The sequence below is a fragment of the Lepidochelys kempii genome, chromosome 24 (genome assembly GCF_965140265.1).
Source record: "Lepidochelys kempii isolate rLepKem1 chromosome 24, rLepKem1.hap2, whole genome shotgun sequence".
In the NCBI taxonomy this organism is placed as follows: domain Eukaryota; kingdom Metazoa; phylum Chordata; order Testudines; family Cheloniidae; genus Lepidochelys; species Lepidochelys kempii.
This window is the reverse complement of record NC_133279.1, coordinates 11,448,717-11,462,765: the sequence shown is the minus strand read 5'-3', so window position 1 is coordinate 11,462,765 and position 14,049 is coordinate 11,448,717. Positions and strand designations below refer to the sequence as shown.

The 14,049-nt window shown below is 50.1% G+C and overlaps 1 protein-coding gene across 1 annotated transcript; it reads left to right on the top strand.

Annotated features, from left to right (window-relative positions):
* The first annotated feature begins 10,642 nt into the window (after positions 1–10,642).
* On the top strand, positions 10,643–13,297 carry LOC140902766 (serum amyloid P-component-like). Its single transcript, XM_073323207.1, has 2 exons — positions 10,643–10,706; positions 12,816–13,297. The coding sequence occupies exons 1-2, from the start codon at positions 10,643–10,645 to the stop codon at positions 13,295–13,297; spliced, it is 546 nt and encodes a 181-aa protein (XP_073179308.1).
* The last annotated feature ends 752 nt before the right edge of the window (positions 13,298–14,049 follow it).

Below are 14,049 nucleotides of genomic sequence, written 5' to 3'. Positions count from 1 at the left end.
ACAGACGGCTCCACAATCAAGCATGCTACCTGGTGGAAGCGAGTGGAGGAGCTGAGTCACTGTTTTACACGGATCAATGTGGTGAAGGTAAAGGCACACAAGAAAACAGGACCCCTAAGCAAAGGGAATAATCTGGCCGATGTAGAGGCCAAGCGGGCTGCAACAGAGGCACCCCCATGGCCCTGGGAGCCAGAAGAGAGTGTGCCTGTAGCAGTGTTAACAAGAAGCGGGGTGGATACAGATCGGGGAGGGCGAATTCGAGAGTTGCAGGAATCTGACCCAGGACTGGAAGGCATCATGAAACTTGGGGACAGGCATGTGCCAAAGGTGGAACTAATGGAAGGGATTTGGTGTGTCTTAACAACTGAGGGACCAGTCATGTTGTGCCCTCAGGGAAGTCGGACGGCTTTCTTAAGCTGGGTGCATGGGAGCTTGGCAGGGGGACACCCCGGGTTTGAGGAGGCACTGGGAACTTTAAAAAGGTTGTGCTGGTGGCCAGGAATGGCAGCTGATTTAAAATCACATCTGGAACGTTGTTTGGACTGTGCCAGGCACAGCCCACCTCACAAGGTGCTAAGGGGAGAATTAATGAGACAAGCCCCAAGGGGACCATGGGAAAGAATACAAATTGATTACACAGGACCCCTACCACCAGATCACAGGAAAAACCAATTCATGTTGGTGGTAGTGGATGCTTTCAGCCGGTGGGTGGAAGCTTTCCCCACAAAGTATCAAACAGCCCGGGTAACTGCTGCAATACTGGTAAATGAGGTATTCACTCGCTGGGGGGTCCCAAAGGTGATTGACTCAGACCAAGGAGCTGCTTTTCGATCAGATCTGTTAGGGGAGCTATCAGCCCTCACTGGAATCACACAGTTGTTCCACATTGCTTATCACCCCCAGGCTGCGGGGCAGGTGGAACGCATGAACCGCACCATTAAAAGTGAGCTAAGAAAGGGAGTGGAAGTTGGAGGAAAAAACTGGTCACAGTTACTGCCCTTTGTCTTAATGAGAATAAGGGCCCAAGAATCAAAGGGCACAGGATTTTCTCCATATGAAGCTCTCATGGGAAGGCCTATGGAACGGTGGGAAAATCTACTTACCCCAGTACCTGGGGAAGTCACTACACACGGCCTAACACAAGAATGGATTTTAACTTTAATTGACCATGTAAAACAGGTACAGCAGGCGGTGGCCTGGCGAGACAAGCAAGGAGCAGCAAGAGTCAGAGCGTGGTATGACCTGCCTGGGGAGCGTAATCTACCCATGGTGGGAGATCTAGTAATGTACAAGATTCCAGGTCAACACCATCCATTCCCAGCTCCTAAATGGAAGGGCCCTTATCTTGTCCTTGACCAATTAGGGCCCAGTCTGCTATTACTGGGTACAGAGAATGGAGGACGGGAGTGGGTTCACTGCACGCAAATAAAAAGGTACAAACAGGGGATTGGAAAAGGGGACATGTAAATTTTGTTATGTGTGTATTACAGGTTAATTCAAAAAGGAGAAAAGGATGAAAATTCCCTGGCCCTGGATGGAACAATTACTAGTGCTAATCACAATTGTCACATTTACAAATTCTATTCAAATCCCACGATGTAAAGTGTCAAAAAAAAGAAACACATGGACGGCTACACATGCAACCTGTGGTAATAAAGCTAATGAAGACTATGAGAATCTCCCCATAAAAAAATGTACCACTAATACTCCAACAGGAATTTGGCAGTGTCGGTATATGGTTTATAGATTAGATGGGGAAATCCCAACCAGGTGGAGAATATCAAATTTATCAGGAAATATTGCATGGTACTCCCTGGGTGCTGCCATAATTAACAATAGTGAAAAACACAGTTACCCAGCTATGTGGTTTGTTACAGAGGGTCCAAAGAATATAACCCTCTGGTCTCCTGGAGCAAATGAACCCTCTTGGGAAAATAGGGCCCCACATTTAGGGTGTGATGTTACCATATGTAACCACAATGGTACTTCCATGGAAGATAATCCCCAAAGGTGTGATTGTTATGTACATATTACATTAGGCGTAAAATCCCCTTTGGGACGCTGGGTGTACAATGAGTTAACCATTTTACAGAATGTAACCCTACAGGTGATATGAATGCCAAGTTGGAAGAATCCAAATTTAAAGTGGCCACAGCCTGGAGCCAAGAATATTCCCCGACGAGCAAATGTCTGGGAGCCATTGTGGGAGCAGGTGCAGCCAGCACTTTTTAACGTGTCCTTTCACTCTATTACATGGGTGGTACGCCCCCAAGGAATGGTGGGTGGACCAAATCCATCCTAATTGTAGTATGTACATAAAAGAATTGAAACAACAATTCAATGCATGGGTGAGGGGACACACCTGGAATCGTCGTCGGAAAAGGGGATTGTGGGCAGCTGGGAACACTATGCTGGGTACATGGAATCTGGGGGACGAGTGGGTAACCAAACAATTAGTAAGCCAAAATGTGAAATTTCAACAACAAATTAATAAATTAATGGCACAGCAACTATCAGCAGTTGCCACAGGGTGGAGGACAGCAGTAGAGGTAAACTTGCAGTTAACTCATTGGGCAGGGGACCTGGTGACATGGGTAAAAAATGGCTTCAGAAGACTAACATGGGAAAAAGTGTGCATAGGTATTCAAAATGCTCAGTTAATAATGTTAATGGATATTATGAGAAATGCTTGGTCAAAACAATGGCCTTCAGTATTAAATCGGGAAGCTAGCCCATATTTATCCACAATTGCAAAAACATACCCATCTACCTGAAAAATAACATCCCCGACCTGTGGGGACAGTTCTTGTGTAATTGTTACTATGATACCATGGAAAGGAAATGCAAATAAGGTGGTTCCCTTGTACCCTATGGGAGTAAGTAGGGAAGGGGGAGCACGTTGGGAGCCACTAGGGAATAGGTGGGGGGCATGGAATGGGGTAAATTGGACTGTCATCACATTAAGCAGTTGTATATCCAGAGGAGGAATATGGATGTGCCCCTCTCCTATGACTATGGAGGAGCAGGATCAATGGCCTATTGCAAAGGGGGGGCATTTAGGGGTAATGTATATGGGGTACGGTGTATTCTGTTGGGAATGTATGCAATCCTGCAATATAACACTAGGAGGCAAAATCCTTCCAGTGTATAACAAAATTATGAACTTCTATACTCTGCCACCTGAACTATGGTGCACCAATGAATCAGTGAACTCAATCGTTATAAACAATCGAACCAGCACCTACTACCCAATACCGTACCAAGTAGTTGAATTGGTTTGGACAATACCAAATTTCACTGTAAATATTCAATAAACACACAATATAAACAAAAGTACACAAAAATTACAAAAGCAACTTGCTGCAAGCAACAACAGTTGGACACACTTACAATACACACTACAGGATGGCGCTAACAAAATTTTAACCTTATCAAAGGAGGAGAAGCAGTGTTTTTGGTGGTGGCCAGGACGTTGGACCATACTGCAGTGGTCAGGACTCTCGGTGTTGCTGTGGAGTATCATAGCAGCTAGTGTATTGTTAACTATATGTGTGTTACATTGCATATGGAAACGATCAAGGGGGGCACAACCCCCTAGAGAACAGCCACTAATTATAACTTATAAGTAATGTAGTAAGCCCCCCCAAGTGTACTAAACAACCTGGACCCAACCTTCTCGAGCCCACTACACTGGGAAGTCTGGAACACTAATTGGAATAGGTGTGGTATGCCCGTACGAGAGAAGGTGCAGGGCACTATACCACACAAGGGGCAGTGGGACAAATGGAGCATCGACACCTTCCACCTCGATGCCTGGCCCTATCAGGAAATGTGTCGCCATATGTCCTATGCTTTTCCAGGAATACCTGGGCAGGAGGATCCCAAAAGAAAAAGAAAAAAAAAGGGGTGGAGTGTTAGGATATAGATATTCAGGCCTGTCTGTAAAGGCCTATACTCTAAGAATTTAGGTGTATTCCTATCACTTGGCTAGTTAGAGGTATAAAAGAAAGAATCAAAATCACTGTCTGCCAGTGTAAGGGCCTTCTCTTACTGTGACAGTCTGAGGCCCTGTTCTTAGGCTAAGGCCTTTGGCTAAGCGACAGAGGCAGCCATAAGCTGGGAAGTGAATGGTCACATCCTCACATTCCAAACTAGTCACATTGAAATAAGGTGCTATTGGGCTGTTAGGAATTTAATCCTGTCCTTATAGTGCCTATCACCTCCAGAGAAAGGGAAGTGCCTAGAAGCTGTAAAAGGAAATTGAGGTTGATAGTTTTCTGTCTGGTAAGAACTCACTTATCAATAGACATAGCTGGGAAACTCTTATGTCTTTACAGATGTAGTTGTGAAATCCTCACTTCTGTATTGTTTTGTCATTATAGTTCCCACTTTGCTATTGTTTATTGGCATGGTCTCTGTCTGGTTCTGTGATTGCTTCTGTCTGCTGTATAATTAATTTTGCTGGGTGTAAACTAATTAAGGTGGTGGGATATAATTGGTTAGCTAATCCATGTTAGGATTGGTTAGTTAAATTTTAGTAGAATGATTGGTTAAGGTATAGCTAAGAATATTACTATATAAATTAGGGGCAAACAGGAAGTAAGTTGGGATTCGAAAATAAGGAAAAAAGGAACTTGTATTTAAGCTTGCTGGAAGTTCACCCCAATAAACATCGAATTGTTTGCACCTTCGGACTTCGGGTATTGTTGCTCTCTGTTCATGCGAGAAGGACCAGGGAAGTGAGTTGGTGAAGGAATAAGCCCCCTAACAGCTAGCACAGCCGGAACCCTGTGATTGTGTGACGAAGTGGGACTGTTCTTAATGTTTCCTCTGAATACTGTAGGTGTGCCTCAGTTTCCCCTGTGCATTTCTTAAGTCTCTAGGTGGTGGGACAAGGGGATGTAATTGTTGCAGAGCAAAGGGCCAGTGTACATAAATGGCTGACACTCTGTCTCCTGGCAACTGATGGCCTGGGCCCTTCCCCCCTGCAAGCTGAGAGCTAAAGGGTTGGAGAACAAAGGAATCAGGTGACCTCCTGGTCCAGGAAAGGGACAAAGCCCGGAGGAGGAGGGGCTGGAGGGTGAGTCAGTTTGGGGTTACTGGGGACATGGAGTGAAGTGCAGACTTCATGGAGTGAAGTGCAGACCCCCAAAATGGACCCGGCTGAGGGTCCTGTTCTCTGTACCTACAAGCTCTGGTTTAGACTGTGTTCCTGTCATCTCATAAACCTCTGTTTTACTGGCTGGCTGAGAGTCACGTCTGATTGCGAAGTTGGGGGGCAGGACCCTCTGGGTTCCCCAGGACCCCGCCTGGGCAGACTCGCTGTGGGAAGCGCACAGAGGGGCAGAGGATGCTGAATGCTCCACGGTCAGACCCAGGAAAGTGGAAACTGTGTGAGCTTTTTGCCCTGAAGACAGTCTGCTCACAGAGAGGAGACTTCACCAGAGTCCTGACTGGCTTCGTAGGGAGTAGTTCCAGAGCATCGCCCAGGGACTCCGTGACAGTCTGCACAAGGAGTAAAGTCTCCTGACGCTCAGTTAGGTTACAGGAAAACAGAGGAAGGATTTCTAAGAGCCTGAACAGGGAATGTTCCCTCACCAGGTGGCCAAAGGTGTTGGCAGATATGGGACAATAGCTGTACAATTCCATGGAACAAGAAGATTGTTTGCACAAAGGTCATTTGAAGTGCTGTGTTGACTGGCACAAATCCTAGTGTTGTTAAGAACTAGAGACAAGGTGGGTGTGGTAATATCTTTGATTGGACCAACTTCTGTTAATGAAAGAGATACGTTTACACAGGGCTCTGTGTCAGGGCTGGGAAAGGTTCTCAGAAATTGTTTACCATGAGGAGTTAGCATGTTGTAAGAGACCATTCAAGGTGATGCGGGGGAGTTAACCCCTCTGCAGTCGTAGGATACTCCCACACCAGCATCAACTTCCTGGACACTATGAGCAGCTTCAACAAAGGAATCCTCCAGGAAGTTATGTACAAGAAACCCACGGATCACCACGCCTACCCTAGTAGCTGCAATAACCAACCCAGACACACCAAGGAATCTGTTATCTACAGCCAGGCTCTCAGATACCACAGAACATGCTCCGAGGAGAAAGTCCAGGATACACACCTTAGCACACTCAAAACCGCCTTCACCAAACAAAGACACTCCACCAGAGAAGTAGCTTGCATCATGGAATGGGCTGTCCCAGTACCCCAAGAGAACATCCTTCAATATGGAAAAAAAAATTCCCTCCAACTGCGCCCGAAGTTGTCATCTACCACCCCACCCTGGAACCCATATGGGGTATCATTAAACAGTTACAACCCGTACTCTATGGCAGTGGTCTCCAACCTTTTCACTCACATGATCACTTTTTGAATTTAAGATCAACCCAGGATCTACCCTGTTCTTTCCCTGAGGCTACGCCCCACTCACTCCATTCCCCCCTCCCTCCATGGCTCGCTCTCCCACACCCTCACTCACTTTCACCAGGCTGGGGCAGGGATTTGGGGTGCGGGAGGGGGTGCAGACTCTGGGCTGGGGCCGAGTGGTTCGGAGTGTGGGAGGGGGCTCCTGGCTGAGCCTGGGGCAGCGAATTGCAGTGCAAGAGTGAGGGGTGCAGGCTCTGGGAGGGGGTTTGGATGCAGGAGGGGGCTCCAGACTGGGGCAGAATGCTGGGGTGTGGGAGAGGTGAGGGGTGTGGGCTCTGGCACGGGGGTTGGGTACAGGAGGGGGCACCAGGCTGGGGCAGTGTTGGGGTGCGGGTTGGGGTGAGGGGTGCAGGCTCTGGGAGCGGGTTTGGATGCAGGAGGGGGCTCCAGACTGGGGCAGAATGCTGGGGTGTGGGAGAGGTGAGGGGTGTGGGCTCTGGCACGGGGGTTGGGTACAGGAGGGGGCACCAGGCTGGGGCAGTGTTGGGGTGCGGGTTGGGGTGAGGGGTGCAGGCTCTGGGAGGGGGTTTGGATGCAGGAGGGGGCTCCAGACTGGGGCAGAATGCTGGGGTGTGGGAGAGGTGAGGGGTGTGGGCTCTGGCACGGGGGTTGGGTACAGGAGGGGGCACCAGGCTGGGGCAGTGTTGGGGTGCGGGTTGGGGTGAGGGGTGTGAGCTCTGGGAGGGGGTTTAGTGCAGGAGGGGGCTCCAGGCTGGGGCAGTGCTGGGGTGCGGGAGGGTGTGCGAGGTGCAGGCTCCGGCAAGGAAGTGCTTACCACAGGCAGCTCCCAGATGGCGGCGCAGTGGGGCTCAGGCAGGCTCTGTCTGCTACTCCCCACGCTACTCCCAGAAGCAGCTGGCTGCTGGCATGTCTCTGAGGCCCCTGAGAGTGAGGGAGGGCAGGGGGTCTCTGTGAGCTGCCCATGCCCACAAGCGCCGCCCCCACAGCTCCTATTGACTGGTTCCCGGCCATAGCAGCTGCGGGGATGGTGCTGAAGGCAGGGGCAGCGCACAGAGCTGCCTAATTCTCCCCCTAAGGGGCCTCAGAGACATGCCAACAGCCAGTTGCCTCCGGGAGCAGTGTGGGGCCAGGGCAGGCACGCAGCCTGCCTGACCCTGCCATGCTGCAGGACTTTTAGTCACCAGAGATTGCGATCAACTGGAAGAGGCTCCATGATCGACCAGTCGATTGCGATCGACCGGTTGATGACCACTGCTCTATGGGGATCACATCCTGAAAGAAAATTTTCCCACCCCCACCCCCTTCTGGCCTTCAAACAACCCCACAACCTTGCCAAGCTCATCATCAGGAGCAAACTCCCCACAGTCCAGGACACACTAACTCAAAGTGGCACCAGCCCCTGCCAGAACAACAGATGCAAAACCTGAAGACATATCTCCACTGCTACAATCATCAACATCTCCCACAGCACACCTTTCAAGATCCCAGGGTCCTATACATGCCCATCACAACATGTTGTACATCTCAAGTGCACTAAATGCCCCGATATCAACTATGTGAGAGAAACCCAACAAGCACAACAAAAACTCAAAAACTCACACAGGAAAACTGATAAATGACAAACACCACAGCACCCTGGGGTGAACACTTTTCACAAAATCATCACTCTATATCTAACCTCTCAGACTTGGTCCACAAAGGAAACCTGCCCAGGGCCCTCAACAGACCAGTCTGAGAGCTTAAATTCATAACTTTGCTAGACACCAAAAATCACAGACTTCATAAAGACACTGGATTTATGGCTATTTCCAACAATCTGTAACCCACTAATTCCCCTTTGTGCTACAACTGCAGAGGAATTAACTGCCCTCTTCACCTTGAATGGTCTTTTACAACCCATTAACTTCTTATGCTAAACAATCTGTTCCAGGTTGTGTTTAGCTGTGACACTCAGGAGTGCCGTCCCCAGAGCTGAAGCAGAGCTCCCTGCAAGCTCCAAAGCGGGTCTCTCTCACCAACAGAGCTTGGTACAGTAAAAGACATTGCCTCAGCCCCCTGCCCCAGTCTCTCTTATATCCTGCTACAACAACGTTCCTAAGATTTAGACATTTTGCATTATGGGCCCAGACCAGAGCCCTTGAGACCCAGCTCAGGGTCTCCCATGGGCCGCAATGGGCTTTGGCTCAGGCCATATATTAACAATCAGATTGTTTAGCAGAGGAAGCAAAGCTCCCAATGGAAATGTGTCAGTTGCCAACAGGTGACTCGCTAGATGGGAAAGTGCTGGTTGCAGAGTGGGATACAGTCAGGAGACACTGTATGCAGGGGAAGTGTCTCCATAAAATCATAGAATCATAGAATCATAGAATATCAGGGTTGGAAGGGACCTCAGGAGGTCATCTAGTCCAACCACCTGCTCAAAGCAGGACCAATCCCCAATTAAATCATCCCAGCAAGGGCTTTGTCAAGCCTGACCTTAAAAACTTCTAAGGAAGGAGATTCTACCACCTCCCTAGGTAACGCATTCCAGTGTTTCACCACCCTCCTAGTGAAAAAGTTTTTCCTAATATCCAACCTAAACCTCCCCCACTGCAACTTGAGACCATTACTCCTTGTCCTGTCCTCTTCTACCACTGAGAATAGTCTAGAACCATCCTCTCTGGAACCACCTCTCAGGTAGTTGAAAGCAGCTATCAAATCCCCCCTCATTCTTCTCTTCTGCAGGCTAAACAATCCCAGTTCCCTCAGACTATCCTCATAAGTCATGTGTTCCAGACCCCTAATAATTTTTGTTGCCCTTCGCTGGACTCTCTCCAATTTATCCACATCCTTCTTGTAGTGTGGGGCCCAAAACTGGACACAGTACTCCAGATGAGGCCTCACCAATGTCGAATAGAGGGGGACGATCACGTCCCTCGATCTGCTTGCTATGCCCCTACTTATACATCCCAAAATGCCATTGACCTTCTTGGCAACAAGGGCACACTGCTTACTCATATCCAGCTTCTCGTCCACTGTCACCCCTAGGTCCTTTTCCGCAGAACTGCTGCCTAGCCATTCGGTCCCTAGTCTGTAGCTGTGTATTGGGTTCTTCCGTCCTAAGTGCAGGACCCTGCACTTATCCTTATTGAACCTCATCAGATTTCTTTTGGCCCAATCCTCCAATTTGTCCAGGTCCCTCTGTATCCTATCCCTGCCCTCCAGTGTATCTACCACTCCTCCCAGTTTAGTATCATCTGCAAATTTGCTGAGAGTGCAATCCACACCATCCTCCAGATCATTTATGAAGATATTGAACAAAACCGGCCCCAGGACCGACCCCTGGGGCACTCCACTTGACACCGGCTGCCAACTAGACATGGAGCCATTGATCACTACCCATTGAGCCCAACAATCTAGCCAACTTTCTACCCCCTTATAATGCATTCATCCAGCCCATACTTCTTTAACTTGCTGACAAGAATACTGTGGGAGACCGTGTCAAAAGCTTTGCTAAAGTCAAGAAACAATACATCCACTGCTTTCCCTTCATCCACAGAACCAGTAATCTCTTCATAGAAGGCGATTAGATTAGTCAGGCATGACCTTCCCTTGGTGAATCCATGCTGACTGTTCCTGATCACTTTCCTCTCATGTAAGTGCTTCAGGATTGATTCTTTGAGGACCTGCTCCATGATTTTTCCAGGGACTGAGGTGAGGCTGACTGGCCTGTAGTTCCCAGGATCCTCCTTCTTCCCTTTTTTAAAGATTGGCACTACATTAGCCTTTTTCCAGTCATCCGGGACTTCCCCCGTTCGCCACGAGTTTTCAAAGATAATGGCCAATGGCTCTGCAATCACAGCCGCCAATTCCTTTAGCACTCTCGGATGCAACTCGTCCGGCCCCATGGACTTGTGCACATCCAGCTTTTCTAAATAGTCCCTAACCACCTCTTTCTCCACAGAGGACTGGCCATCTATTCCCCATGTTGTGATGCCCAGCGCAGCAGTCTGGGAGCTGACCTTGTTTAAAGGGGCAGTGTTGGGTACAGAGGATAGGAAGGGTTAATAACAACTGCAGGGTGGTGACAGGATGAGATCCGGAGCCAAAGGGGAATTCCAGAATCCGCCCCTGGGACGGGCTTGGTTGAACACGTTTCCACTCTCACCTCCACTCACGGATTAATTAGGGGGCAGGTTTCAGGGCAGAGCAGCCCCAGCCTCCCACCTTCCTGCCCCTCTGACTCTCCCCTCTGGGTCGCAGGTGAAGAACATGGAGAAGCTGCAGCTTTGGCTCTTCGTCCTCGCTGGCCTCTCAGGAGCCGTCACCCAGTCAGGTAGGGGCAGGCGGCAGTGCCGGGGGCCAAGCCCTGGCTGGGCACAGAATGACACAGCAGAGCGTGGGCTCCAGCGGGAAACTGAACAGCCTTCCTCTCAGTACTGAGGGTGCAGGGTCCTGTCAGAAATGCCCCGGCAGCCCTGTCCCGAGCCCCGGTGTGTTATGCGCAGGAAGCAGGGCACAAGCTGTTCCTGGTTGGGCAGCAGTGCCCCACCCTGGGCATGGCAGAGAGCATCACTGGGGCAGCGTGCAGCAGGGACATGGGGGAGCACTGTCCAAACGCCTCTGACTGGGGAGCCCCAAACCCCGACAGCGTCTGCGTCACTGAGTCTGGCTCCCATGTGCAGCACCGCTAGCTCCCGCCATGTTCTCACTGTAACGGGATTGGTTGGGCTGGAGCCGTTGGCCCATTATGTGAGATGCTACAGCCCTCTAGCAAATCTGAGCCCTCTGATTGGCTGCCTGCCCCACTTGCCCACCTCCTGGGGCAGAAGAACCAACCACAGCTGCCAAGGGCGCCAATTAGGTAGGGCGGCGGGGGGCAAGAGCCCTCCCCTCTCCCCCCAAGTTTCATACAGGAAGGATGCTCCCAGGTAGAGCTCTTTGAAGGGCACAGCCTTGGAATGGGATGCAGAGAGGTGCTTCTCCCAGCTTGTGTCCCTGGGGCAGGGAGTCAGTGTTTTGTTTACAAACAGATGCAGGGTGATTAAGATAAGAAAAGGCTGGTAATTAAATTAAGGATCTGGAAGTCATTAGATGAACCTGTAAAAAACAGGAATCCCTGTGCCAGTGGGGGGTGGGGATTTGAAGAGAGAACTCAGGGGACTCAGAAGAAATACAGCCAAGCCCTCTGAGCCAAGTTCACATTCAGAAAAGAGGGAGATTTGAGGGGCATAGGAGAAAAGAAGGGGCCAAAACCCAGGGAAGGGATAGCAATGGTATAGAGAAGTTCCCACTCAACCTGTGATACTTATGTGGCCACATCACCGTAGTATCTGAGCACCTCACATCACAGCCCCTCAGTGAGGTAGAGCAGTGCTGTTATCCCCAATGTATAGATGGGGCACTGAGCCCAACACAGACTAAGGGACAGATTTTCAAAGGTACTTAGGCACCTAGTGGGATTTTCAAAAGCTCCTAGAAGCTTAGATGCTTTGTAAATCCCACTAGATGTCTAACTGCATCTTTAAAAAGAAAAGGAGTACTTGTGGCACCTTACAGACTAACAAATGTAATAAAGCATAAGCTTTCGTGAGCTACAGCTCACTTCATCGGATGCATACCGTGGAAATATAGTGGGGAGATTTTATATATATATATAAGCAAGGACTGGCCAGAAGAGTACCCAGAAGTTACCTACTACAAGACAGGCCCAACAAAGAAAAAACAGAACACCACTAGCCATCACCTTCAGCCCCCAGCTAAAACCTCTCCAGGATCATCATCAAGGATCTACAACCTATCCTGAAGGACGACCCATCACTCTCACAGATCTCGAGAGACAGGCCAGTCCTTGCTTTTTGGTGAGCCCTCTCCTGTACCCCAAACTCCTCATTCCTGGCTCCACCCCAGAGCCTACATCCCCAGCCGGAGTCCTTACCCCCTCCAGCACCCTGAACCCCTCATTTCTGGACCCACCCTGGAGCCCGAGCCCCCAGCCCAGAGCCTGTACCCCCTCCCACACCCCAACCCCCTGCCTCTGCCCAGAGCCCACTCTCACACTCTGAACCCTTTGGCCCACCCTCCTCCTGCACAACAAACCCCTCATCCTGGGCCCCACCCCAGAGCCTGCACCCCCAGCTGGATTCCTCACTCCCTCACTCCTGCACCGCAACCCCCTGCCCCTAAACGAGTGAGTGAGGGTGGGGAAGAGTGAGCAATGGAGGGAGGGTGGATGGAATGAGTGGGGGTGGGGCCTCGGAGAAGGGGCAAGGCAGGGACAGGGCAAGGGTGTTTGGTTTTCTGCAATTAAAAAGTTGGCAACCCTACCTGACAGAGCTGTGTACGGTGGGGCGAGAATAGCAGGGGGAGGCCTGAAGCTGGACAAGCTAGCCACCTTGGAAACATTAGAATGAATCCAGCCTTTTCCTCTCACTTCTCCACACAGATCTCTGTGGGCAGGTGTTTGTTTTTCCAAAGGAGTCTGCTGATGCCCATGTTATCCTGAACATGAACAACAATGGTACTCTGCAGACCTTCACCATGTGTCTGAGATATTTCACTGACCTGACCCGGGCCTTCAGCCTGTTCTCCTACGCTACCAGGGCCAGAGATAACGAGATCCTCCTCTACAAAGACAAGCCCGGAGAGCTCAGCCTGTATGTTGGGGGGGAACCGGTGACCTTCAAAGTCCCAGAAAACAAAGGCACAAGCACTGGCTGGGAGCATGTTTGTGCCAGCTGGGAATCCGCCACAGGTATAGCCGAGCTCTGGGTGAACGGGAGTCCCTTACCCAGGAAGGGGCTGAAGAAAGGCTACGCTATCAACAACCAGGGTGTGCTCATCTGGGCGCAGGATCAGGACTCCTTTGGGGGTGGATTTGATGCCAAGCAGTCATTTGTAGGGGAAATTGCTGATGTGTACATGTAGGATTGTGCCACCCCGACTGTTGCAATGCAGGCTGCCAGCGATGATTTGCAGCTGCCCCACTCCATTGTGGGCTAGGGCAGTTTGCAGTATCAAATAAAGGGTTACGTGGTACTTAAACCCATGCTGGCATAAGGGTCCTATTGAAATGCAGCCTTGCCTTGGGAACAGGGGCCTGGCCATCCAGCTCCAAACCCCATTGGTGCATGACAGCGAATAGTGATGCACACACGCCAGCGGCATCTGAGCAAAGCTAGCACCAACCTCTGCTCTTGTGAATCCTATGGGAACAGTGTGAAATCAACCAATCCCTAGTGTTTGTGTCATTTGAGCATTTACCTGTGTCTAAAGCCTGGTCTGCTTCTGTATCCCAATAAATGAGATGACCTTCCCCTCTGCAGCCTGTGGTGTATTGAGAATCCCAGCACAGCCCCACTGGGTGCAGTCTAAGAATGGAAATCCGGGTTGTGACCCATTGTGTCAGTGGGTGCTGAGAATTCTGGGTTCCTAATGTTCACGGCCACCACAGGAGTCAGTTCTTCCTTGTGAGAACCAAACAAGAGGATCCTGTTCAATATTAATACACACACCAGAACCTCAAAAACAGTCCCCATTCCATAGTGTTACAGGATCCCCGGGGTACAACCTGGAACTGGGGTACCACTGTGACCCCTTAACTCTCCAGCCTGGGCTGTCTCTCACAATGCTTTGCTAGTAACAAGCAGCAAACCCCTCTAGGTGCTGTTATCACTCAA

Excerpts from the sequence above, each read along its gene's own strand:
- LOC140902766 (XM_073323207.1), top strand. The coding sequence starts at position 10,643 with ATGGAGAAGCTGCAGCTTTGGCTCTTCGTCCTCGCTGGCCTCTCAGGA. Across the intron at positions 10,707-12,815 it reads AGGAGCCGTCACCCAGTCAG|ATCTCTGTGGGCAGGTGTTT; the intron begins GTAGGGGCAGGC and ends TTCTCCACACAG.